The following is a 27,816-nucleotide window of genomic DNA, read 5'->3' on the forward strand; positions in this document are numbered from 1 at the left end:
GTTGTCAAGCACTATAGTACTCTATGTTTGAAATTCTGTTTCTGGAATTTTCAGTTATCTGTATGGCAAGAAATGTGTGATAATTATCAAACAGGGAAGAGAGGACTAGTTGTAAAAATTTATAATCAGAGCATTTTCTGATAATACTGCAGCTTTCGCCAATCTTATAATGAAATTGCAGAAATTCCAGAGATATTTTGTCTATTACTTTCACAGTTATGTGTAATATGCACTGATAATGAATACTTGCATTTTCAATTTCAAAATATGTATTTTCAAGGATATTTGGAGGGTTTTGGAATCAGATAAGTCTGAATGAGAGTTCTAGAGTAAGTCATTTAAACCTAACGCTTCTTGAGCGATCGTTCCATTGATAGTGAAGCCAGATCGCCCAGCCGCTGCCTCCTCCTCCGGAAATCGTCCGGTAGCCGGGAAGGCTGCCAACGCTCTCTCTCCTCTTTTAAGAAGAAGGATGTAAAACGGATTTGAATCAGTATAGCATTACATCAATTTTCTCTCTTCACAAAACTGCAAATGCATATGCTCAAAGATTTTAAATTCCTTTTAGTAACACAAGCTTTTGACTCAAGTCTAGCCATGATTCAAAGTATTGCTGCGAACTGCTAAAAAGTCTCCATTGACTCTTTAGAAACAAAGGACGAGTCATCTGTACAGAGGAAGCAGATATCGATCCAGGGTTGGTTTCTGATTCATCTGCCATCAAGTAATCACAGGGATGTTTTCACCAGTGTTGGGCCAAGAACCATATTAGCAATATAAGGAGTGGCAATTTAACAGGTTAAGACAGCTGAACTCTTATACTCCAAAAGTCTTACCCTCTTTCCAATTCCTTTTTAATTTTCTTTCTTTTTTTATGTTAGACGGAAGGATTCCTGGGACCTATTTCAACCCAGGAGCCCTACCTAAGGCTCAGACTGGGACATGGCAAGCAAGAGGTCCAGTCCAGGTGCAGAGAAAGGACAATGACCAGCTACCAAAGCGAGGCCTTCTGAGTCCCACAGGAAGAGGGTTAACAGAGCCAGAACAGGACTTGGTGCTGGAACAGCACCCAAGCTCAGTTGTGAGGACAAGGTATAAGGTCAGAGTTGGATAAACAACACAGAGGAATTTATTTTGTGGTCTTTGTTTTGGGCTAGAGTCTCCTGATATCTCAAAGATATGGGGAAAAAGAAAAGAGATTAACACTTATGTGCACATATAATAGTAACATTCATCAGGTGTCGGGCAGGTGGGAGGAAGAGGGAGGGAATGGGTATATTCACACCTAATGGGTGTGGTGTGCACCGTCTGGGGGATGGACATGCTTGAAGCTCTGACTTGGGCGAGGCAAAGGCAATATATGTAACCTAAACATGTGTACCCCCCTAATATTCTGGAAAAAAAAAACCTAAAAAAAAAAAAAAACACTTATTGTATACTCACCATATGCTGAGCTCAGTGTAATGCATTGTGTACAAATGACCACACATGTTGACAGTTTAAAAACAGTAATAAACCATGTAATGTAGCTATGAAGGAAGAGGGAGAGGAAGAAGGAAAGGAAGACAGCTCTATTTGCTAGGAATGACCTCAAATTGAGAAAATACATACAACAAACACACACATGCATATGCACACACACACACAGTGAAAATAATGGGAAATTAAAGAGAAAAAAAGGAAATAATATAATGCACTTGTTTGTAGGTCATTAAAACCTTCCTAAAAACATTAAAAACACTGTTTGCTTCCAGGAAAAACTGGGTGGTGTGGGACGGGCTGGGGGGGGTCCCTGTACATACCGTAGCATAGCCTGACTCCTGAAACCTGACTGTGTCCTCATTCAACAGCGACAGGAACAATCACAGTGATCCCGACTTAAAACACTGTGTGCTGAGAACGGGGATGAGTTATGCTCCCTTTACCAAACAGAAGGAGTTCGGGAAAAGGTCTCTTTCACAACTGAAGAGCTGCAGACTCACACGCACCTGCACACGTTTTCTTCCTCATTTCTGTACGATGAGAAAGTGCCCCTCTTTCTCCTACAGAACAACTCCCCCAAGACCCCCCACCTCCCACTGCTGCAGAGACTTTGGTCCTCTTTCTCCCGCAGTGCGAACCCTCCCGTTGCGTGAACCCCCCGCCCATGAAACCAGTCCCTGGTGCTAAGCTCCAACCCTCCCGTGAAACAAACAAAATGGTTCAAAGCCCCCTTATGATTTTTTTTTCCCCTTATGATTTTGAATGGAACATTCCCATTGTTTTCTCCCTAGAACATAATTTCTAATTTCCTATTTTCTCTTCACTCCTTCAACCATTCTCCTCTGAATGCCAATCCCACGTGGTCAAATTCAATGGGTATTTTTTCTTTCTGTGATTATCGCTTTCAGCCTCTCTGCAGGACAGACAAGGCAACAATGCTCTTCTCCTTAAAATATCTCTCCCAGCTCCGGCTGCACCAGGGACTCCAGCTTTTCTCCGACTTTGCTAGTTGTTGCCTCCCAGTCTCCTTTCCCTCCATGCCGACCTCTGTATAGTTGAAATTCCCAGGGATTTATTCTCTTCTCCTGTTCCTTTGCAGTTTCTCCTTAAGTGTTCTCATCTATCTCCTCGCCTTTTAGTATCCTGCATGTGTTGAAATCGATCCTCAGGACAAACTTCTCTGGCCAGTGAAAACCCGAGTTCACAGCTCTGCTGGACACGTGTGGGAACATACTTCTACACCGAGTGTGTTCCAGACACAGCTGTAGGTTCTTGTTCCTCCTCCCTTCAGTTCCTCAAACGTGCCACGTTTTTCTTCCTCAGGGTCGTTGCACGTGCTGTTTCCTGCACCTCGCACACTCTTCCTCCTCTGCTTTTCCTGCACCCTCCATTTAACTCTCGGCGTTCATGACTTGAAGTTATGTTCACACCGTCAGAGTCTGACAGCTCCAGTAGCTTGGATGTCACGCCAGCCTCACCTTCATGGTGAACTTCACAGCACGTACTGTGTTCATGTATCTCTTCTTCACTTAAAAAATATCGTATTAGATTTTAGCCTCTGCAAGAGCAACACATGTACCTTATTTATCCATGAATGTATCCGGCCTGACTAGAATACCTGGCATCTTGCAGCTAATGAACAGTCATGACGTGAATGAATGAAGAGGTGCAGTTGTATCTTCTTTAGTTTTCATCCATCAGTGTCACCAAGAATGTGCCCGACTGGGTCAACTGAGAGCTCACCGTGGTGGAGGATGTCCCAGGCCGTCAACGCAGAGTTTACTGAAAACACAAAACTGTCCTTTGGTGATTTGATATCTATTATTCTTCTGTCATTTATATAGAAAAATCGGAACACTTTTTTGCAATCCTACACAATAACAAATACATTAAACAGTAACCCCTGTTGGTGAAAATAACAACTTTTTAGAGTTAGCCACATATATGATTGTAAATAGATTACGAATTTTACTCATTGTAGAAAATGCAGTTTGGATTCTTTAATTATGTTTACATTTCCATGCACCATCTGAAAGAACTATACCTTGGAGTCACTGAAAGGACATGTTAAAACTAGTAGAGACGGAAGATGCAAAACTCAAGCTGTGTTTATTTTTCAGGATGTTATGAAGCACGTGGTGGCTCTGTGTCCAGAGAGGCCGTGTTCGCACTCGGGTGCTGCGTTCCCAGGAGCCAGGGTCAGGCCAGTCACGGACAGTGGTGAGTGGCGGAGCCTGTGATCCATCAGCCCGCCTGCCCAGCTTCCCTCCGGAGGTGACTGTCCGGCGAGTACAGACAGAGCGCTTGTTAGCGCGGCAGGCTGTACAACTACATAAAATGGATTTGCAGTGTAATAATACAACCATCAACTTGTAGGACTTTTTTTCTCATACAGAATTGAGTCTATATTCAAAAGAATAAAACTTAGCTGTGGTATGGTAGAAAAGAGACGGTTTTAATAAACACTAATTCCATTCCTGCTGGCTTCTGTTTTTGTCTTGTCTACTTGGTTCTGATACGTTGTATAGCATAGGACTTTAGGAAACTAGAATGTATCATTCATTTTTTTCACATGCATTTTACGTTTATATTTAAAGGCATATTATCTAACCCCAACCTGTCCAGCCTCTAGTAACCACCATCCTACTCTCTGTTTCTGTGAACTCAGCCTTGTTCGCTGCCGCGAGTGGAAGCCTGTGCTGCTGGCCCTGCCGAGCCTGACTCGGTTCATGTGACTCTGTCCCCAGGCCCACCCGCGCTGCCTCCTGGGGGCCCATACACAGACGGAACCGCCGCTGGATGGGAGGAACAGGGTCCAGCACTCTACGGCACTGTCGGTGACGCCCGTTAGCAACAACTTATTGTACATTTTCAAATAGCTGCTGCAAGAGAAGATTCCGGATGCTCCCGACACAAAGAAATGATGAACGTTTGAGGTGATGCTTATGCTAAGTTACCACGATGTGATCATTTCACATTGTGCACATTTATCAACATATCACTCCGTATCCCACAGTATGTACAATCATGACATGTCAGTTAAAAATAAAATAGAATATTCAAATCACAGAGCTTCTGAAAAATGTGTATTGTCTCCACATGGAATTCTGTAGCTACTGATGTTGAATTAATGCTGCTTGAAAGCCAAGACTGTAGTATATTTTATTATTAGTTTGTATTTCCCACAGTAGCTAGCACGATGTCTTACATACAGTAGGTGCTTAATAAATATGCATTGAATTGGAAATGTTTTTCCTCCTTTACTTGAATATGATAAAGCAAGAAGAAATATTCCTAATGCAGTAATAGTTTCTCTTAGAAAATAGCAGAAAAATTAAGAAACAGTTTCCTCTGTCAACAATATGCTAATCGTCTTTAGACAATTAAAGGAATAATACAAACTAACTGAAGCAGCTGTACCTCCACCCAGAGGATACTTAGAAATCTAACACCACAAATGCATTTAAATTCTTTTTTAAATTATGAAATCATGTTTGCTCATATTTTCCTTAATACTCTATTCATCTTTCTCTCGCAAATGCACTAGATTAGAGAGCAAGGTTGTGTGGCTCTCCAGGATCATGAAGATCTGCGGGGAATAGGTCACTGGGATCTAAAACATTGAAAACAGCAGAGAATCAGAGACAGAATTTGATGAACTGTACAGCTCGATCCCGACAGAGCTTGTCTTTTCCTCCCTCTTGCCACTGAACCATTTATTCAATTTCTGGGTGGGTCAGACATCACTATTGAATCTGTAAGTGCGTAACACTTTGTATTAAATTTGTAAAAAAATACTGAGAAGTTATATTTTGATTTGTTGACATCTCCTTTATTAAAAAAAATCTTGGTATAACAATCAACAGGAGGAATGTTACAAAATTAGATTTAGGTAAACATGAGGGATAGATTTTTGACTATCACAATGGCAGAAACTGGATAAACGGGCAGTGTGGAAATTCATTCCCCAGGGCACAGGCCGCCTGGACCACGTACAAAGCCCTCTCTCTCCTGAGACAAGTCCTCAATTCACAGCTTCCTCGGTTTTGCCTCGTAGCAGCAATATTGTCTCTTCTACACAATTAACTGTAGATTCTGAAATGTGTATATTAGTGTATTTGTTAAAGTTTCATTAAAAATTAATGTTTACCCTTTCTAATAATTTTGACTTGCAACAAGAATTCTTTAACTTCTGTCTTTAATCCTTGAGCTTTCAGTTCGCTGCACGGTCTTGCTGGCTGCAGTGACTGGTCTGGAAGAACACGGGGACCTGGTACTAAGGAGCTTTCCAGAACACAGCCTGAGGGTCGTCTACATTTAAAAAAATGAGATACTTTAACTTCCAGAAGAGAAGCCCAGGGGTAATTTTCTTTGTAAGTGACAATTTCATTATTCTTTACATTTATTAGATCTTTAAATCACTACTGAACCTGGGATAGAAACTGACTTAAACTCCGGCTTATTTTCTCACAGGGTAGCTTAGGATTGTTTGAAACCAAGAACCTAAGAAATTCCTCACAGTGAGAATTCGGCATTGAAACAAGCATTGAAATAGGAAGATCCAACACTTGCAAAAACCGTCGTCTGGCTCTAAGTTAGATTCATTCTGGCCAGATGAAGGCAACGATTCACATCTTCTTGGAGACCCATTGTTTTGAACACATGAAGGTTACACTGGAAACTTGCATTTGAGTCAAACTATAATATTTTATTAAAATGGATGGTACTTTCTAGCTATATTACACATTTCCCTTTAAGGAAAAACTGTTCAAAGAAAACATGTCAATTTGTACTCGTTTTTTGGTTTGTAGCAAACATTGAGGACTCAATAATGTGCTCAATATTAGAATCTCATTTAAAAAAAACCTACAATGATCGTGATCCTTGGAGATGATTCTGTAATATCGTGAAGTTTCCATGTCTGTGGCTATAAAATAATCATAACACACCAGTATATTTTGTGCACTCAGACTAACACAGCAATATATAATTAGGCGCAATGGTAGGTAGTTTTATTTTCACATTACATGAAACTTAAAGACCAATTCTTTGAGCAGGGATTACTTATTCTATGAAGGTAAATGGGAGAAGGAGATACATCTTATTTCTCAATGGAAAACTGTAATCTTACAAATATTAGAATGCCAACATTTCCACCTTGGTTTAGTGCACTCGCACAAAGGAAAGGATAAAGGTTAGGCTGATGTTATATTTTCTTTCCCTAAACTCTAAAAGTTTAACATATATTTCCCTTTTTTTTCTCTAATAGTGTGTCAAAATATATAAAATTTTCAATCACAGAATCTGGAAGTGAAATAATTTCACTTTAAAATTAATTTTTCCAAATTCCCCAAATCTATGAAGCTGTTATTCCTGTCAGTCTTCACGGCTTCAAAGCCAAAGTAAAGCCCTGGCGAACAGAACACCGCAACATCTGATTCTTACCATGCTTCCCTTGCTCAATAATCTCTTTACTAATATGCATATAATTATCAGGTGTCAACAATAAATTTTAACAGTAGTCAAAAATTTCTTTGTTGTCGTATTTCCCACAGTATCCTCTGCTCTTGGTGAAGGAAGATTCTAGGCAGTTACCCACCCTGACACGTAGACACTCGCTGCAAAGTCTTCTCCTCAGCTGGAGAAACTGTCTTCCTACATCCTTGTGACTGAGGTGGGACTCCCAGCGATGACACCGCACACTCTGGTGAAGGAGGACCACATGTCCTACGAGTGCCTGTCACAGCGTCCCACCCGCCTGTCCACTGTGATTGGCCAGAAATCTGCACCTTGCAGGGTGAAGTGCTTGTGTTTCCAGGCCATGTGACCATTCATGATTTAACAGCACGTGAACAAAGAATTCATGAATCCTGTGATGTGTCTCATCACAAAAGCAGGCGCATGATTCATGACCACTGCTAGCAACGGGAGTGGGGAAACCACGGTAGCAACGGGAAAAATCCCGGTCGCCTAGAGGAGCAGTGCCAGGGTGTTATCAGGATGCCGTGACAACCATATGGCTTTGTTCTGTTCTCACATAGTGATGACAACAAGTACAGGGCTATTTGCAATTATTTATCACAGATTCACAACCTCCTTCACCTCCTGCACGCACACACACACACACACCCCCACCCCCCAAAATAAGATAACCAGTTCACTCACGAGACTGTTTGGTTTGACTTCCCAAGGGCACTCTGTGCACCACCACCCCTCGCCCCATCCCCAGGGCACCCCAGCCTGTGCCCCCAAGCGTCCCTCACCTCACGCATCGCGCCCCCTCCTCCTACCCGGCAGGACCTGGACTTGCGCTGTGGCCCCTCACAGCACCTGCAGTGATCGCCCGGAAAGGAAACTCATATTCTCGTGTTCTTACGCGTCTTTTGAACAAAGCCCTCCCACGGCTCAGCCAGTACAGTTAGGACACAATCCAAAACCCTCACGTGACTTCAAAGTGCTGTAAGATCCGAGTGCTGCACACTTCTCGGACCTGGTGTCCTCCCTCTCCCCTGACCACGCTGCCCTTGTGCTGGGTGACGGGCAGATGTCAGGTCTGCTCCTGCTCTAAGGTCTTTTCATCCTCTGCTCCCTGAGCTTGGCTCACTCTTCCCTGACATCTGAAAATGACTCATTTCTTTTCACTCAAGTAATTCCTCAAATATTATCTATCTGAGAAAACGTCCTTAACTGCTCTGTCCCTGCCCCTCCCGTCAGTCACCTTGTTATTTATCACTATCTTAAATTATCCCCTGCATGGTTTCATGTCTTTACTGTCTGTCTTCCACTTCAAAATGTGAAAGTGACAAGATTAGAGATTTTCTTTGTCCTTAGGACACTGCAATCCTAATGCCTATAGCATGATTGGCTTATGATAAGTGCTCAATATGGGCATTCAGTGATAAATGAATTATAAACACATGAGGACAGTGGAAAGCGCAAGTAATACGAGAACAAAAAACTAGACAATGAACTTGGCAACAGAGACGTTACCAATGCCGTGAACAAGTAGTTTCACTGCTTTAGCTGCATAAACATTGTATGTTTGTAAGTTAAGTAGTTGCAAGTTAGACAAGGTAAAAGTCTCTATAGAAAGACTATATAACTTGTTGGAATTTTTTATAATGTGCAGTAGATGGAAAAGCAAATGGAAGACAAAGGAATACAAACAAATTTCGTCTAATAGATTTGCCTGCAAATGGCAGGGATTGCACAATGTGAATCAGAAGGAGACTGAGGGTAAAGAGAGGATATGTAGTTTTGCATGTTTGTCTTTTAAAAAATCATTATAGAAACTTGAATTTGTTTATATATGCTAAGCAATAAGCTGGCAGAATCAGAAAGATTGAAGATATTATACAAAGCAGTAATTATTACAGCAAAGATTATAAAGACAGTAAATGATGGCTTTAGAGTCCTACAGTCTAGAACACAACTGAGGGATCGGGGACACGTAAGAGAGAACGATGAAGGCTGCTGACTACGATACCCACACAGCAACAGTAAGAATGGCAGAAAATGTTCTCAATGTTTCATGAGCATTAATTAAACTGATATCTCTGTAAGTTAGTAAACACAATGTCAGAGAGACCCAACTTGATAGTTTTTATCTTCCTTGTGAACAAAGATGTGAATTCACTCAATGGGAACAAAAGAGAAAATGGCATTTCAGGAAGCCTAACATGAACAGAGAGTTACAGCAGCAGCCCCTGGACAGAGAGCAGAGAGGGGACTCAGGACAACAATCCGCAAGCCTGAGTGCTCCAGCTAGGAGGAAAGGACATTCCTTTGTGACAACACCAGTGCAGCCACAGGTGTCAGTGATAGTGTGCGGGGGACGGAAGACTGGATGTTAGTCTTACATGCGCTAATAAATAGAGAGCCTGTGATCTGGACAAGGCAGTTAGGCAGGTCACTGTGGCACCAACTAATGGGAGACTTTGAATCCAACAGTCTCACGTTCAAGCCCTGGTCTCTCGTTTAACACTTGTGTAGCCGTTTTAATGCACATAAGCTGAGTTTTCATGCTTTAAACTGTAAAAGAAGGATAATTGTAGTAACCACAAAATAAAGCACTATATGGAAAGTACCTGCAAAATTTCCTAGTAAACTGTAAGTGGTAAGTACTTAGGTATTGCTGTTCCTACAATAACTGTGAGTGGTAAGTACTCAGGTATTGCTGTTCCTACAGTAACTGTGAGTGCTAAGTACTCAGGTATTGCTGTTCCTACAGTAACTGTGAGTGGTAAGTACTCAGGTATTGCTATTCCTACAGTAACTGTGAGTGGTAAGTACTCAGGTATTGCTGTTCCTACAGTAACTGTGAGTGGTAAGTACTCAGGTATTGCTGTTCCTACAGTAACTGTGAGTGGTAAGTACTCAGGTATTGCTATTCCTACAGTAACTGTGAGTGGTAAGTACTCAGGTATTGCTATTCCTACAGTAACAGTGAGTGGTAAGTACTCAGGTATTGCTATTCCTACAGTAACTGTGAGTGGTAAGTACTCAGGTATTGCTATTCCTACAGTAACTGTGAGTGGTAAGTACTCAGGTATTGCTATTCCTACAGTAACTGTGAGTGGTAAGTACTCAGGTATTGCTATTCCTACAATAACTATGAGTGGTAAGTACTCAGGTATTGTTATTCCTACAATAACTGTGAGTGGTAAGTACTCAGGTATTGCTATTCCTACGATAACTGTGAGTGGTAAGTACTCAGGTATTGCTATTCCTACAATAACTGTTAGTGGTAAGTACTTAGGTGTTTCTAGTCCAATGATTCTCAACCTCATCCTCCTTATTTTCATAGTCATAACAATCATTGAGTGCTATGGATTGAATCTAGGATTGAATTAAATTGTCTCTAAATAACTTTCTAGAACCCAAATTACATTATTTTAGTTCACGCAAACCCTATATAAATATCAGTTGATCTAACGCTAAAATAGAAAGAAGGAAAACTAGAGAAATGATAAAGAATGTATTCTACCTCTACAAATATATCATCTGTTTGTATTTTGTCACTCAAGTGCCAATATTTTAAATAATTACGCGCCTGGAACTATGTCTGGGATTAAAAACTTAAGCTAATACAATTTCTATTCTGTTTTTAATATAAACATTTATATCACACACAAAACCCCTCTAACTTGAATGAAGCCATGTAGTCTGGAATAATTTTTTATAAACGTATGGAAACTCCATTCAGTGGTTCTTGTGTCTTATATGCCACAGTTTTATCCGTGAAAGGAAATAAAGTGTTTTTACATTTGAGAGTGTTTGAGAATGAATTATGGGGCACTGTGAGGGCGTCACACTGGGATGTCGCTAGTGTCGATGTGGTGGAAAAGGTCGTATCTGGCTAGCTTAGGTCCCTAGCAGACAAGTTCTTCAAAACACTCACACATCATTCCGTGCTTTTAACCCACGTAAAACTTGATGAGATAATGACTAAGACTCCATCATACGCTTCTGCAATTTTTCCACCATTAATGTAATTCTCAAACTTTCTTGATAGTAAATTTCAAATAGATTTATTAATTAGGGTAATACTACCCACTGTCATTCCTCTTAAAATCTCAGTGTCTTCATGTGACAGAAGTTTATTTTTTCTTTTAATTTCTTTTGATATGATAGGTAAATGAGGCTATTTCTCAGATGATGATTCTGGAAACTAGTTTATTTTTATCTTACGGCTATACCATCTGAATTATTCGCTTCCATCCCACGGGTGGTGAATGGAGGAAGCAGTCACACCATTTCTTAACCATCTGGGCTCTCAGGGGACAGATGTTCCCTCCGTTCTGGTTTGACAGGCAAGAGCCGGTCACGTGATCTCACAATGATGTAAGGGCCGGGGAGGCACCTCCCAGCCGTCAGCCCCCAACCCACCCACCGTGGGAGCAGAACAGTCCTGTGTCCTACGGCTACATATGGCCGTCTCTGCCCAAATATGAGTATCAGTGAGTGCAGATTATATATTCAAAATCACAATGCGAACACAGAAATAAACAGGAAGGAAATTTTAACACTACATGGGACCAACATTAAAAATGTTCCATTTTAAAGAAATGTAAAGAAAATAAGTAAGATAAAGCAGTAATCTGGGAAAAAAAAGATTATTCAGACTGAAATTCAGCAGCATAAGACTCTAAACTCCCTAATTATTTACCTACATTAGTCAGCTTCAATAAAAAATGCTTTCAACAAAGTTTAAAAATTAATATGCTGCAGCCCTTAATGTCCATTACCCAGAAACACTACTGTCTCCCTGCCAACCCATGGCTGGCAGGAGGTCCCACTGTAATTTACCCAAAATGTTGGATTCTTAACGAAAATTCAGTAGCAGAAAGTTTGAGTTTAATATTTAAAATGTCACATTAAAATAAAATGAATTCATTAAATGAATTCATAGCAATAATCACTCCAATTGATCACTGGAAGTCACAGTATTAAGAATGATAATATTAAATTTTCTAAAATTCTAAGAATTATCTGGAAAGATAAGTATTTAGAATGAGAAATATTAATTTAATGAAGGGATTACCAAAAATAGAAACACGAAAAATACTAATTAGGTTCATCATAGCATTTGTCCATCAAATACTAACTACTTTACAAATAATAGATTTAAATATCATAACAGTGAGAGTAAATAAATTATGCCCATTTTGTTATAGCTTGAAGATCCAGTACTTCTTCTCCATTGTTGAGCCTCTTTTATTAAATCTCCTTATCTTGTGCTAAAACTATCCTCTTGTCTGAAAATATTGCTGCAGCTCCAAAGAACGCTATTGGTACAGTCACATTATTTTATTAAATAATTCACCGCTACTTTTTACCATGACTCGCCACGTTACAACTTAGAGACAAGGGCAGTATACCGACACCAGTACCTGCAAGCCCTCCGTCATCGAAGACACACACGTGTGCATTTATTCTTGACACTGAAAAGGGATAATGTGACTTTTTCCATGTCAATTTTAAATCAAGAATAAACCATAATAGTTGAAAACTCAAACTTACTAATGTCTAAACAGTGTCTTTTATTGGTAAGAATGTGATAAAACAGGCACCAGCAGACCTTGTTTACGGTGGAGACACTGGTACACTCTTCTTGGAGGATGTTTGGCTATATCGATAAATATCTAAACACATTTTCACCTTAATGCAGCAATTCAACTGCTAGGAATTTATGGCAAAAATACGCACACTCACATATGTAAAGATTCATGACAAAGAGTGTTAGATGCAGCACTTTAATAAGAAAAACTAGAACCCTAATGTCCGTCAATAAAGTATTGGTTAAATAAATCACGGCATCGTACTGTGATGGATTTCTTTATGGCCACTTAAAAGAATGAGATAGAATGCACGTGCCGAATTGCAAATGTGTGAAATATTAATATATAAGTTAAAACAAAGCACAGCGACGTGCATGAAAGATACCGATTTGGAGATAATTGTGTGAATGTGTGTGGAGGTGATTTCTGGAAGTGTGGGGGTAGAACTGAGTTGTCCGAGGAGAGAGAAATGCAGTATCTTTCGTATCATAGGCATTGTTAGCTTATTCACATGTTATTTCCATAAGTGTTTAAATTTTTTTTTTTTTTTTAGTTTTTTTTTTTTTTTTATTTTTTGTTTGTTTTTCAGCTCATTAAGGGGGTACAAAAGATCAGGCTATATACATTGCCCATGCCTCCCCATCCCCCCGAGTCTGAGCTTTAGTTATGTCCATTTCCTAGACAGTGCACATCACTCTCATCATATAGGTGTGCACTCCTCCCCTCCCCCCACCCCATCCCCCCCAGAGAGAACTTCAAACGTGTCCATTCCCCAGGCAGTGCGCATCGCACTCATCAAGTAGGTATACACCCATCCCTTCCACCCAGCCCCGACCTCTGTCCAATACCCAATTGGTGTGAATCCCAAATGTGCACTCAGGGAAACCAGTTTGCTGGTGAGTACATGTGGTGCTTGTTTTTCCATTCTTGGGATATTTCACTTAATAGAATGGGTTCCAGCTCACTCCAGGAGAACCAAAGAGATGCCATATCGCCATCATTTCTAATAGCTGAGTAATATTCCATGGCATACATATACCACATTTTGCTAATCCAATCATGAATCGATGGGCATTTGGGTTGTTTCCACATCTTTGCGATTGTGAATTGTGCTGCTATAAACATTCGGGTGCAGGTGTCTTTTTTATAGAATGACTTTTGTTCTTCTGGGTAGATGCCCAGTAATGGGATTGCTGGATCGAATGGTAGGTCTACTTGAATCTGTTTAAGGTATCTCCACATTGCTTTCCACAGGGGCTGCACTAGTTTACAGTCCCACCAGCAGTGTATGAGTGTACCTGTCTCTCCACACCCACGCCAACATGTATAGTTTTGGGACTTTTTGATAAAGGCCGTTCTCACTGGAGTTAAGTGATATCTCATTGTGGTTTTGATTTGCATTTCCCTGATGATTAGAGATGTTGAACACTTTTTCATATGTTTGTTAGCCATTTTTATATCTTCTTTTGAAAAATTTCTATTCATGTCCTTTGCCCACTTTTTGATAGGGTTGTTCGATTTTTTCTTACTGATTTTCCTGAGTTCTAAATAGATTCTTGTTATCAGTCCTTTATCTGATGTGTAGTATGTGAAAATTTTTTCCCATTCTGTAGGTTGTCTATTTACTCTTGTGACTGTTTCTTTGGCTGTGCAGAAGCTTTTTAATTTGATCAGGTCCCATTTATTTATTTTTGTTGCTGCTGTGATTGCCTTAGGGGTCTTCCTCATAAATTCTTTGCCTAGGCCAATGTCTGTAAGAGTCTTACCTACGTTTTCTTCTAGAATTCTAATAGTTTCTGACCTAAGGTTTAAGTCTGTTAACCACCGTGATTTGATTTTTGTGAGGGGTGAGAGCTGTGTGTCCTGTTTTAGTCTTCTACATGTGGATATCCAGCTTTCCCAGCACCATTTATTAAATAAGGAATCTTTTCCCCAGAGTATGTTTTTTTCTGCTTTGTCAAAGATTAGATGGCTATATGAGGATGGTTTTATATTTGGATTTTCTGTTCTGTTCCACTGGTCTGTGTCTCGGCACTTGTGCCAGTACCAGGCTGTTTTTAGAACCACAGCCTTGTAGTAAAGTTTGAAGTCTGGCAAATTAATACCTCCCAATTTGTTTTTGTTGTTTAATATTGCTTTTGCTAAACGGGGTCTTCTCTGGTTCCATACAAAGCGTAAAATTATTTTTTCTATGTCTGTGAAAAAAGATGTTGGTAATTTAATAAAAATAAAGAAAGTTTTAGAAATCGATATCACTTACACCACCTTTGTATACTATTTTTTACCCTTTTATGTTTAGCAAATAAACAATCATTATTTTTCTCAGTTCCTTCAAAATAATAAATTAAAACAATATAAAAATAGATTCTATGTAGAAGAACTAGAATAATCATTATTCTGAATAGGCAGCTGGTTTTAACTTTCTTATAGACAAAAGGTTGGGATATTTCTTCCAAAGTAAAAAGCACCTATTTAACCTATCATTATTAATACCTCTCTTCCCACAATTCAGAAGCCTAAGTCATGTCATTTGACTTTGAACCTGAGCATTTTAATCTTCATCTCTTGAGGATGTTTGGTTAAGAGATATAATCATCCATCTAAAATAGTTTTTTAAAAGTAACCATCTTCATTAATTATCCAATTTTTCCTCTCTTCCAGGGTCTACACTAGCTTCCTGTCCACTTTGGAAACCACATTCATCAAGCAATTTTTGAATCTTCCTTTGTTGTAATATTTTTTCTAATTCGTGCTTTTTTCCCTGTGCAAGAGACATTCATGAAGCAAGAGTTGGACGGCAGAGACAACGGCTCACACGAGAGCGAATTCCGCATGTCCCTTGCTCAGAGCGTGCTGCCAGCTGGGTGCCACGCATTCCTCGTGCCGTGGTGCCTGCGTCTCCTGGCTGGCTGCTCAACCTGCCCCCTTCTGTTACAACCATAGTTATAAACCCCTGTCCTCACAGCTGAAATCTTATATAAGGGAGTTAGAGATCTACGTAGAGGTACAGTAATTAAAATCTTTTATACAGAATTCAAAGCCGGTATCTATGGCGAGCGGAATCGGGAAAGAGCTCCACTCCGACCCAGAGCCTCCTTCCTCCAAGCAGGAGGAGGGTCTGTGCTCAGCAGAAGGAGCCGCCCAGCCCCCAGGCCCGTGGGGAGACAGGAGGTACCTGGCGGGACCCAGCAGACGTGTCTGAAGTCGGGCAGGACAGTCCATACCCAGGACACGTCTGGTGCACGCGACTCTCCTGAGTCACTGATGCTCGCACCGCCCACCTGGGGTCAGCACCGTTTTGTAATTTCTGCTCTAAAGCCCCTCTTCTTTTTGGCGTGGGCGTATGAGCAATGGCAAGGGACATAAAGTAGAAATTCATTAAGGGCAACAACTCGTTCAAATTGAGCTTTCTAGTCATCTCGAGGCCGTCTGAGATACGCTGCTTCCTTGCTACCTCTCTTTAAGCAGCTCTCTCACGTTCCCCCAGCACGGACGTGGCCCACTGTCCCTTTCTGTCCATTCTGAGCTGTCAGATCATGTCCCTACTTCTACCTAAGGTAGCCGTGAATTCCATCTCCGTAATCACAACACGGGTCAACTGATTTTCTCATATACTGTGTCAGCTGCAGCCCAACCACTCAAACGTTTAAATATACAAACAAATAATTATGATATGGGCAGATTTAAACGTGTGTCTAATGTACTACGAGCACAAAGGCACAGGAGTATTTAATTGCACCTTGGGATGGGAGATCTGTGAGGGAAAGTTGAATAGAGGTTTCTCAATAATTAATGTCTATTGAGCGCTTACATTGTAGAAAGTGCTTCACACAAGTTATGTCTTTAGTTCTTACAAAAACAGAGGGAGATAGTATAATTATCACCTTTATCTTATAAACAAGAAGTCTTGGAGGGCTTAATTTGCTCAAAGTTATTCTGGAGAGATGGAGATGGAGACAGACTTTAAAACTAGTCAGTCTAGCTTCCGATTCTGTCCCATGAATTTGGGATGCTAAAAGCCTCCCATGATGCTAAAAGCCTTCTCAGAAATGGAGTGTTTGCCAGAAGAACAGAAGAAAAAATGGGCAGAACATTTCACAGGGAAAAACACAGACATAACCAATGTCCATTATATTTTGTAATTATAAAATGTGCATTTTTAGAAAAAAAGGCCTGCCAATGGATGAGGCACTGTTCTAATTGTTTTTGTATATTAGCTCATTAATATTTAAAACAACATCACAGAAGGTGCCATTTTATGATGCCTACTTTACAGTGGAAAACTCTGAAGCCCAGAGAGTTTAAGAAACCTGTCCAAGGTCACACAGCTAAGGAGAGCGGGGCCAGACCGTGCAGTCAGGCCCTCTGGCTGCAGCCTCTGTGCTCTGACACACCTGCAGTGCTCTCTGCAGAGCGAGTTTCCCGCTGGGACAAGGCTGTGATGTGCCAGGGGGCGGCTGCAGAGGAAGCAGTAAAGCCACCTGGCCCAGGTTACAAAAGGCCATGAGGAGGATTTGGGGCTTTGATGGACAGGTCCCTGATTTTCAGCTGGAGAGGAAATATGTCCCAATAATGATAAGGTGTGCTCTGCACTTCAAAATAAAGTCAATGCTGTGACTTATTTTTATATTTGAGAAACATGTTTTTTTGTTTGTTTTTGTAATGCGTAACACCTAACCCGAAGCTCGACCAGGTCACACTGACTGATGGAGAGGTCTGATCTAATTAATTCAATTTCCTGCTCATGAGCAGTTGCCAGTTAGTGGGATTATATCCCCCCGAGGGTGAGAACAGAGTAACAGGAGAACCCAAGAACTGCAGGTTCAGCGAAAAAGGATGTGGTTTAGTTAAACTATGGTGAGAAACTATAGATTATGTAATAGATATTCAGACATTTTTTAAAGGAATATAGGGTTGTTTAAGACAAGATGAATTAATGATTCTACAATGCTTAGGAGACTATCTCATTTACATAACATGCATTATAAGCGTCACGCAAAGACAGCACAATGCAGCGAGAGCACAGGCCCGAGGACCGCCGTGGCCGGGTGCAACGTCCCGGCGCTGACGGAGCAAGTGAGGTGGACTCTGTGTCTCAGCTGCTGTGTCGGTTCAGTCAGGGCGACTGTCGCCCATCTCACCTCCTGCCGCGGCTGTGGACGAGGTGAACTGCGCGTCCACACGCGTGAGTGTGCGTGTGCGTGTGCGTGCGTGTGCACACAGACATGGAGTTGAGTCATTATCCGCAGTTCAAGAAGAGGAAGCAAACGATGTTATGCTATCTCACTACCCAAAGTACTATGACCATTTTTAATGTAATTAATTTTAAAAGTGTTGCCAAAACCTCATTATCCTAACTAAAAAAACATATGGATAGTTAAGTACTCATGCAGACATAGAAACATCTGTTCATAAACATAATTAAAATTTATAATTATAAAAAGAGCTATATTTAAAAAAAAGCCATGATTTCAAATCTTAAATCTCTCGCTATCATCATTCTATCTAACTAATCTCAAGCGGAACACCTGGAATTTCTGAGCTTCAGTCTCTACTTCTATAAAATGGGCTTAGTAACCCTCAGTATAAAGCAGTAGGGTTGTTGTAAAAGTGAAATCAATTTAAGTAACTTAGTAAAGAGCTTTGCATGTATTAAGTGTGAAATGGATACTGGATTCATTCTCCCTGAGGACTCTGTCAATACATTTATAGCCCATAGAGGTTAAATCTTTCCCAAGTATAGAAGCATTATATTAAAATAGTTATGATAAGTTCGATTCAGTTCAGCAAATATTTTTGGAACTCTACCGTAACTTAACCCCTGGGATTGCATCTCCCCATCTTAAACATTTCAACATCAGAACAACGAAAACGCAAATACCATAGTCACGCAATTAATAACCATATAAACAAATTTGGATGTTTTCTTAAATATAGTCACTATAAACCATGAATCTCAAGAGTGCGTAATTAAAATAGAGGCGTTTTAGGAAGAGCTTTCTTTGATATCTATTTTTGATAAGTAGCATTTAACTTCGTTTCATCACTTTCTATGTAATGCCTTCTGAGGGGGCCAAAACCATTTCCTTTTTGGTTCTCTTTCCATCCTTCGGTGTAAATGAAGCAGAAGCTAGCGTGGCTAGTGCTGTCCTGCACAACTTCTTCACCCTGGCCCTGTCTGGCCGTGCCCAGCCTTCTCCTTCCCACAGCCGCAGCCCTGACTGGGGCCCGGAAGGCTGATCTGGAAACAGCGTTAACTATCTGCAGCTGCACGGGCCTGGGGCGCGGAAAACACCGGGCTTCTTGCTCACAACACACAAAAACAGTGAAGCAAAACCCCTCAGCTGTCGGCATCTGCGGGTCTTTTTCCCAGTGTGACAAGATAAAAAGTGGATCCTGTTCAAGGCCCCGGAAGCTCATCATATATTCTGTATTAAACCGTCTAATTAGTTTGTCACGTTACCATATTGGAAAAGTGCGCTGCGGTTCCAGTTCTTTCTCACTGTTCATACGACTATTCGGGCATGACAGTGGCAACAGAGTTAGCAGGAGAACACAGGTCCCACGCTGGCTGGAGGCCAGTTCTTCACAGAAAGAAAGCCACGAGGAGACAATGTCCAAGTACGTGACTTGACGGGTCCACATCTGGACAGGACACTGTCCTCTGCAGTGGCTGTGGTGGCCGTAGTTTTATAGCTAGTCTAGAACCACATGGAGCTCCCAGCCATGCTGTTTCTCAATTTCAGAAAACAATTATCGTCATTTAAAAGCACTGAGGAAGGAGACATTTACGAATCACTTCAATTATTCACAAATCCAAGCCAAGGGCCTACAAATTTCTTAAACTGATTATTACAGACCACCACTCACTGCATATTTTATTTCCTCTTCTCCTTTGTATTCTGCAACTCCTGTATTCGTTCATTCTCCCAATACATTTATTTAAAAATATTTGTTGATTGGCTTTCTACACCCTTCCTAATTCACTTTCAACAATAATGCACCAGGCACACAGAAACAAAGTTTAGACCTAGCTTATCTAGAGAAATCATTTCAATCGGTCAAACTCTTTTCTCAAAATTTTCCTCCCTAAATGTTCTGCAAACAGCTGTTTTACTGAACTCAAATGCCAGGATCTGAGTATAAAGCAGTGGATAAGACACAGACCCTCCTTCGTGGAACTTTCAGTCAATTGAAGGAGATTAAAGTGGACGAGCTATTACAACTGTGGGATGAGAAGTTCAAGGTTCCAAGGTGATGGAGAAATGGGTGTGACATCTAGTCTGGGCAGAGGAACTTGAAAAGGCCTACTTGATAAACAGGATTCCCCCTGAAGAAACAAGCAGCAGGTTCTATTTCCTTTCTCATTTATGAGATCAAGGAAGAAAAATAAGTTGTCCCTTTAAATGGAAGAAAAGTAGCAATTTCTAATCTAAATTATGTATCAATAAATGGACAAAATTAATTAAACCCTCTTTCTCTGCTTTCTCTGCCCACCCCCAAAATACACACACAATCCTCAGGTCTAAGATCTAGACGGTTTGTATTGGCCGTCTCTACTGATCAGGCTGCTTGGCAAAGCTCTTTCCCTAAGTGTTGTGTAAACTTCGCTACGTACCGACACGCTCAAGGCAGCTAAAGCATATCAAATATTAATCTTAAAATCAGTTTGTTGCAAACTGGTTATTTATTTATTGAGTATAGTGTGAACTAGGTGCACGTTTTTAGATAGTCTCTCTCAGAAATAGGACAGGACTAAACCCTATTCACACCAAACACTGGAGTCCCCCGCAAAGTGCGTAGCTGCCCACCCGCCCTGCGCCAGAGCCAAGCCATCAGTGTTCTCTAGGCCAGATGCTTCAGCTGCACATAGTAAGGACGTTTGGTTACTGGCTTTTGATCGTTTTTATCATGTTAAGGAAGGTTTTTGTTTTTTTTCTGTTGTTTAAGTCTTTGTTTGATAATGTCAGAGAAGCAGTGAGACAGCAAAGCTGTAAAAAGCATAAACTCTGGGGTAAGTAAATACAGATTGAACTAACGCTCTGAAAATTCCTGGCTTTGTGATCCTGAGTCAGTTACTTCAGCCTCTCCCAGCGTCCGTTCCCAGCAAGCGTCAGAGCAAGTGAGTCTCTGCCACGGCGTGACAGTGACGGTGAGGTCTCCAGCCATTCTGACTGGGGTTCAGGGGTCCTGGGAGGAAATAGCAGATGAGCCTCTTCCACGGTGTTAAATGTGTGTGGATGGAAATCTTCCCCAGGGACCCTGGAACTTGCTAGAAAACAGGTTTTGCTTTTATAGGAAATGAACTGGCTTAACCTCTGCAACTTAGGTGAGAGGTCATACGTGAATTCCTTTCGACACCAGGCTCTGATTGATTCCCCAAGTAAAAATGTTCACTCCCCCCACATACACACATTCACATACTAATAATTGTAAAATATGATGATTAATTAACAGGAATTACAAGAAATTTGAAATCCCGAGGAAATAAATAGAAAAATAAGTTTTTGCCCCCCCCCCATTTTGTTATCCCTTTATAAAATTGACATCACAGTCACGATTGACTGGGGCTATGTTACTGATTGACTTTGTGAAATGAAGTCATTTTTGGTACACTGACTTTATGAAATAATGATTTCCAAGAGATCTTTCACTCTGCGTGTCTCTGAACTGTCGTTTGCTTCCCCTTCCCTCTCCCACACTGCCCCAAGGACACCACTGGGACGCCAGGACTCCGGGTGCTGAGTGAGCACCTTCCCAAACCCTCTGCTTTCGTTGCATCAACCTGCCTTGGAACTCGAAATCCGCTGCTGTAGACTCAGCGTCACGGAATAAATGCTCACGCTATCCATTCGGCATGTAAAAGAGGGTGTTAGGTATATGTGCTTTTACATTAACACGGAACATCAATGTAACCTTGATATTTGCTGTTTTCTAGAAATGCTACTTACATTTTCATTCTCTGACATTCTTATTCTCTGATTGTTGGTGTATTTGAATAATAGAATTTATATGCAATTACACTAAAGCCAAAAATCCAATTATTCTCTGAGAATACCCAAATAGCAACATTTCCTTGCTCATTTGATTTAAAAGCAATACATGAATTAGGTCCACTGCCATAGAGAAGAGTGTTCTCTCAAGGAAAATAACCTTAAAACGTCATGAAAGAAATGAATATACCTACTTGCTTCACTTTGGATTGTGTCATGTTCCAATCCTTAAGGCTGAGCACCAAACTGCACAGGCTATTTCCAACTACTGATCCTTCTCAAAACGCAGCCTGCCTTACAGATGGCAGTTCTGATTGTTCTACAAGACACCTGGATTCCTTCCTTCCTCTCTGGGAATTCTGTGCCAGCCTCCAGGAAGGAATGCCAGGACCGCTGGGGCCAGGGCTTCCGACAGAAGTGTCCCAACGTACTCCAGCCCCAGATCTCTATTTTGCGACTTTTAATCTCTTTTTATAAACATCAACCAATTCATTTTTCCCCTTAAACTTTGTTTCTAACTCTCCGCTGAGGGAAACAAAGATGTCTGAGTGTCCATAAACAGAAATATTTAGAGGGCATCCAAGCTGTACTTGTTTCTCAAACTAGCAAAAGCACAAATATCAAGATATAACATTTTAATCTTATCTTTACAAGACCTACTTTATTTAATAACATATGCCTAGAATTCTACAAGCAGTAATCCTGACTGATGACGATGTTTAACCCAAGTGGATCATAATTGTATTAGCCAAGCTTCCGAAACTGTTTCAACAAAGCTCTGCATAGACGATTAGCAGGCACTGCCAAATGTTTATACCCGGCAGCTAGTCCTGGTAAGGAGCACTGCTCAGTCAGTGGAATTTAATTCAACAATGTTTACCTGTGCGTGAGCCTCCGGTGACTAACGCAGACTGCGGTCTGGGGGTCTTGAGCGATGCACACTTTATGACGGCTACATTTCATCTTTAAGCACGGATCTTTAGCTGGATCTAAAGCTAAAAAAAAAAGTTGTACAGAAAATATTAAAATAAGCTTCAGTAAAATGGAGGCATCTAAGCTCACCAAACACAATTGGATCAAGCCATTTAAACAGCATTTAGCCATAAGGTTTTTTACATTCTTCGACTGTAGAGAGATACATAACTCAGTTGCAGTTTAGTCTCATCCACTCCATTCAGAGGCTGATATGCACCTACCTCCAAGAACAGAAAATGTGTAATCAAAACAGAAACTTTAAGACCAAAATTGTCTATAGTTGCTACTACCGTCTAAGAAGTGAAGGTGAAGAAATAAAGTTGGAGGGTGTTACTGCAATATTTTATAACAGTAGAAAACTACAATCCATGCTTCTGCTTTCCCTAGAGAGAGGCTGGCGGGTAGAGAAACAGAATGATGTCAGCGGACATTCGTGAGTCTTTGGATATTCAAGAAAAGTCTAGAGCTGTACCTGGGGGGCTGGCTGAGTGCGGCACAGTGAGAACTGAGGTGCTGCAGTTTAGACTGTGCATCACATTTGGACAATTATTTCTTCAGACAAACCTCTGTCTTGCTGGCTGCCGGCACAAAGACTATGTGATACGTTGACAGGTTTTGTAATGAGAGCTTTATTGATGTGTAATTCACAAACTATACGATGCACACATTTAAAGCTTACAGTCAATGGTTTTTAGTATATTTACAACTGTAAACTTATCACCACAAATTTAGAATATTTTCATCACCATAAAAACCCAAACATATCCTCTAGTTATCACCCCCTAAGATTTCTCCCCTGACCCCAACTAGTACTAGGCAATTGCTAATCTACTTTCTGCTTCTAGAGACTTGCCTATTCTGAACATTTCACATGAATTGAATAAATAAAATACGTGGTATTATGACTAGCTTGTTTCACTGGGCACCATGTTTCTGAGGTTCATGTTGTAGCATGACTGGCTACTTCATTCCTTTATATTTGCCGGATAATATTCCATTCTATGGACACGCCACATTTTACTTATCTATTCACTGGCAGACAGGCATTTTGGTTGTTCCTGTCTTTTGGCTACTGTGGATAACGCTGTGATTGGTGTCATTACTGGTTATGGTCTGTGATATTCTGTTGGGACTTATTGATGGGGGAAGGCCGGGGGGAGTTGACACAAATAAGGAAAAAGCCCTGAGTGTCCAGTTTGGGTACCTGGCAAAATCGAGAGAAAGAAATAATGGAATATGGCAAACTGAAAAAATTCAGTGCATGGAGAAAGATGGAGCCAGAAGAATGTGCATTTGGAATACGCAGAAGTATCTGGAAGGGCCACGGTTCTGTCTGCTGGGCATAAAATGTGGACTTGACCTAATATTTTTTAGATCTTAAACCTACGGGAAACTCACGCTTGTTTATAAATCAAATTTAGCTTTATGAATGTGGTGATTTTAAGTATATTTAGTCACTAGCCTATATAAGGCGAATATGTCTTGAAAATCAATGAATTATTAAAATATGTATGTAAACTATAAATATGCACATAAACACATTTTATTGTTTTAAAAATACCAAGTATATTTCTATAAAACTCTTGAGATTTTAAATAAGCATAAGATTTAAAATAAAGAATACTATATATAATGATGAAATATTAACTAATAAACCTATTATTCCATAATAAAATGATCAAGACATTAAATGCATCTATTTAGAACACAAATGTTTCAGATTTTTTGTACTAAAAAGTTTTTTAATAAACAATTATTAGATTAATTATAGCTTCATGTATTTAAACATAGCTTTAAAAATTAAAATAAGTTATACTATTTTCTATAAAATATTGAATATACTTAGTTCACTATAAAAATTAAAATTACTACAACATTTTCATTATACTATCACAGTTTAAAGCATCATTAATGAAAAAATACTCTCTTCAAACCACTGTCCTTGAAAACTATGGCCTCTTATTATACAACATAACAGAGAAATACACAATAACAAAAAAGGTATTAAAAATGCTTTGAGCCATTTCTAATCCTTAGACTATTTTTGATTTCTAACTATTAAAATCATTTATAAAAATTTATTAAAATTAAAAAATTCTGCCTAATAACTAAACAATGTCATTGCTACCTAATGCTGTACTATATATAAATATATATATATATATATATATGTCACACCCTCATTTTGAACGTATTTAATCTTGGACATACTATTCTGCAAAAGGAGTGATTCCATTTTGAAATAAAACACTATCATACATATAAAAGTGTCATGGGTAATGTAATCTAATTACAACTTAAATGCAGACTGTGAATATTTTAGCTATTTTTTCTTTACCTAATACAATCTACATTAGGTAATTTTGAAAAGTTCCACGACCCTCTCACGTTGTGTCTCTTTAAGGAGAGCAATCGGAACTCACAAGCTGTGGAACAGTGAGAGGGGATTATCAGAACACATTTAACACATGAAAACGATACGGTGAGAAAATTTCACACACGATTCTACACGAATGATCAAATAAAGGAGCAGCACCGGCGATCATGAGGTAGAAGACATAACAGGGGGAAACGAACATAGAGAATCAGAGGCAGAATCCACAGTGACAAAAACGGGCACTTTCTGTGCATGTGGTTTCAACCATCTGTTTCATTTCGTAAAACTCTCATTGTTGGCAGCTTAAAAACTGCAAAACATCACATGCTGTAAATACAGATGCCTAAGATTTCACTCTTGAAATCATAACAATAACACAACCAAATTCCTCTTGGCCGAAGCCCACGGATTAGAGTCAATCCTGTGCCTGAGAGAGTCTGGCATCAACCCGCCATCGCCCCCTGCTGTCCCCCTCTGCCCTGTTTCCAGTGTGACGTCTCCCGTTCTCTCAAGCACCCAGTGACACCATGTCTGGAAAGATCTCAGCGAGTACGCTTGAGTTTAGCGGACCAGTCCCTTTCTGCACTCTATCTCTTACAGTCTTTCTGAGTGACGTAAACTAACCCGGGACCTAACAAATAAGTGTTTTGTTTTAGGTAGGAGAGTGGCACGATCGGGTTTTTATTGAAGAAAGATCACACACAAGAATTTGGAGATGATCTGTGATCTGAAGTATATGTGATTAAGACAGGAAAACTAGTGAAATGTTTGGGAGATAAAGAGTAGAAATTTCATCTAGGGGAACTGGGCGTTAAGATGGAGAGAAAGAGACACATTTTAAAGACATAAAGGGCACATATTCAACAGGACCCAATTATTGATTGGGTATGAGGAGAAAGTTTTTCAGAAATAAAAGAAATGGTTATTGGTGGCACCACCAAACGAGAAATAAGATATATTGGTGGCAAGGAAAAAGAAAATACAGCAAGTTTACTTGTGTGTGTATTTACGAAATGCCTGTGGTGACATCTTGACGGTGACACTCGGCAGTCACCTGGATATTTGGATCTAGCATTCCAAGGAGGGGTTGGGGGAAGATGGCTCTTTAGTGGTCACCTTAAAGAATGTAAATTATTAAAAATATTAATAGTCTTTTAATCTAGTTAGATTTTTAAGATGCTTAATTTGAAGGCATATTGTAAATAAAGGAAAGAAGAAAAACCTATTTTTATGGCCAACTCTCCTATCCTCTTCCCCAAACCCATTTTTGGTCGGAAAAGAGAACGTAAGCACCATCTCTCTGTTTTTTCTCATGCCGGCAACAGAATAATGAACAGTGATTTTCTTGGACTCGTCTCCCTCTCTCCCATCTCTGCAGGAAGCACAATAAGTCTCACACTCACAGTCCCTCTATGTACTTGTGCAAACCCCTACTCTTAACCAGAGATGATCAGAAAGTCCTTAGACCTTAGAATTTCAGTGTCCTTTAAACAGCGGTTCCCAATGCCTGGTCAAGGCCCGATACGGGGCAGCGGCCTGTTGGGAACTCAGGACGGGGTGGCACAGCAGGACGTCAGCGGCGGGTGAGCCAGCGCAGCGCCATGTGCATCTACAGCCGCTCCTATTGCACGCGGGGCCACCTGAGCTCCACCTTCCCCACGGAAAACTGTCCTCCATGAAACCTGTCCCTGGCTGTCTCTGGTGCCAAAAACGTTGGGGACCACTGCTTTAAAATACTGAAATATAACCACAACACCCAAAAAGCTCCGACAATTGAAAGGTTTTTTGGTTTTATTTTTTGGGGGGGGGGACTAGAGCATGTATCTGGGAAAAACTCATTTGGTAGAGAAAAATACTGCTGTGAGTTAATGCAAATCAATTTATGGCTTTAACTTGATTTAGTGTTTTACTTCAAAAGGATTACTATATTTTATTGCAGGATGATGTGCTACAGAATTATAACTTTTTTTTTTTTAAAGGAAATGCACGTGGTAGCATGAATTATATGACACACAGATCATATTGCCTTTTAAAATATGAAAAGTTCAAAATTCTGTATGCATCTGTCCTAAGGATTTGGATGATATGTTATATAGGCATGTAATAGTTGTAATGTAGTCAGTGTTTGCTATATGCTAGTAAAGATCTTTTTTTACATGCAAAATATCCTTAAGACTATTTTCTGAAACATGTGTTATCATCTTAGTTTGAGAGGTCAGGAAATAGTAGTTCAATACAATGTTTGTCCTAAGATGTAGTGCTAGTAACTAGTAGAACCAGGACAGAAACCCACACCCTTGGAATTACAAAGCCTAAATGCTTTGCCACTGAAGAGTCCTGGTTCCTGAGCTTCCAGTGAGACTGAGAGTAGCTGGCCCAATGTCCCGTGGTCAGCTTACCTTCATATTCTCCATAACACAGAATAAATAGATAAAAATATTTTCTGTAATAATATTATTCAGAAAAATCAGCAAGAAAAAAATGAAACCACCCTATCAAAAAGTGGGCAAAGGACATGAACAGAAACTTTTCAAAAGAAGACAGATTAATGGCCAACAAACACATGAAAAAATGCTCAACATTTCTAATCATCATGGAAATGCAAATCAAAACACAGTGATTTATCACCTAACTCCAGTGAGAATGGCCTTTACCAAAAAGTCCCTAAACAACAAATGTTGGTGTGGATGCGGAGAGATAGGAACACTCACACACTGCTCTACTCATGGAAGAGGCCAACAGTTCCGATCTCAGGGCTATTTTTTCACAAACCAACCCTAGGCCAATGCTGGTTGGACTGCAAGTTAGTGCAACCACTATGGAAAGTAATATGGAAATAATAATAATAATAGAACTACCATTTGGTCCAGCAATCCCACTACTGGGCATCTACTCAAAGGAACAAAAGACATTCTATAAAAAAAGACAT

The 27,816-nt window shown here is 40.2% G+C and overlaps 1 protein-coding gene across 4 annotated transcripts in view; it reads right to left on the bottom strand.

The window, feature by feature from the left end:
- SPOCK3 (SPARC (osteonectin), cwcv and kazal like domains proteoglycan 3) overlaps nucleotides 1-27,816 on the bottom strand; it is a 252,226-nt gene that overhangs the window by 86,472 nt on the left and 137,938 nt on the right. For 3 of the 4 annotated variants that reach the window (XM_069493234.1, XM_069493230.1, XM_069493229.1), the window contains one exon: nucleotides 22,416-22,530. The exons of the other annotated variant lie outside the window; for it this stretch is intronic. In XM_069493234.1, the coding sequence (XP_069349335.1) occupies nucleotides 22,416-22,530 (115 nt within the window). The remainder of the gene's footprint in view (nucleotides 1-22,415; nucleotides 22,531-27,816) is intronic. 4 annotated transcript variants of the gene reach the window in all.

Source organism: Eulemur rufifrons, chromosome 18 (assembly GCF_041146395.1).
Source record: "Eulemur rufifrons isolate Redbay chromosome 18, OSU_ERuf_1, whole genome shotgun sequence".
NCBI lineage: Eukaryota > Metazoa > Chordata > Mammalia > Primates > Lemuridae > Eulemur > Eulemur rufifrons.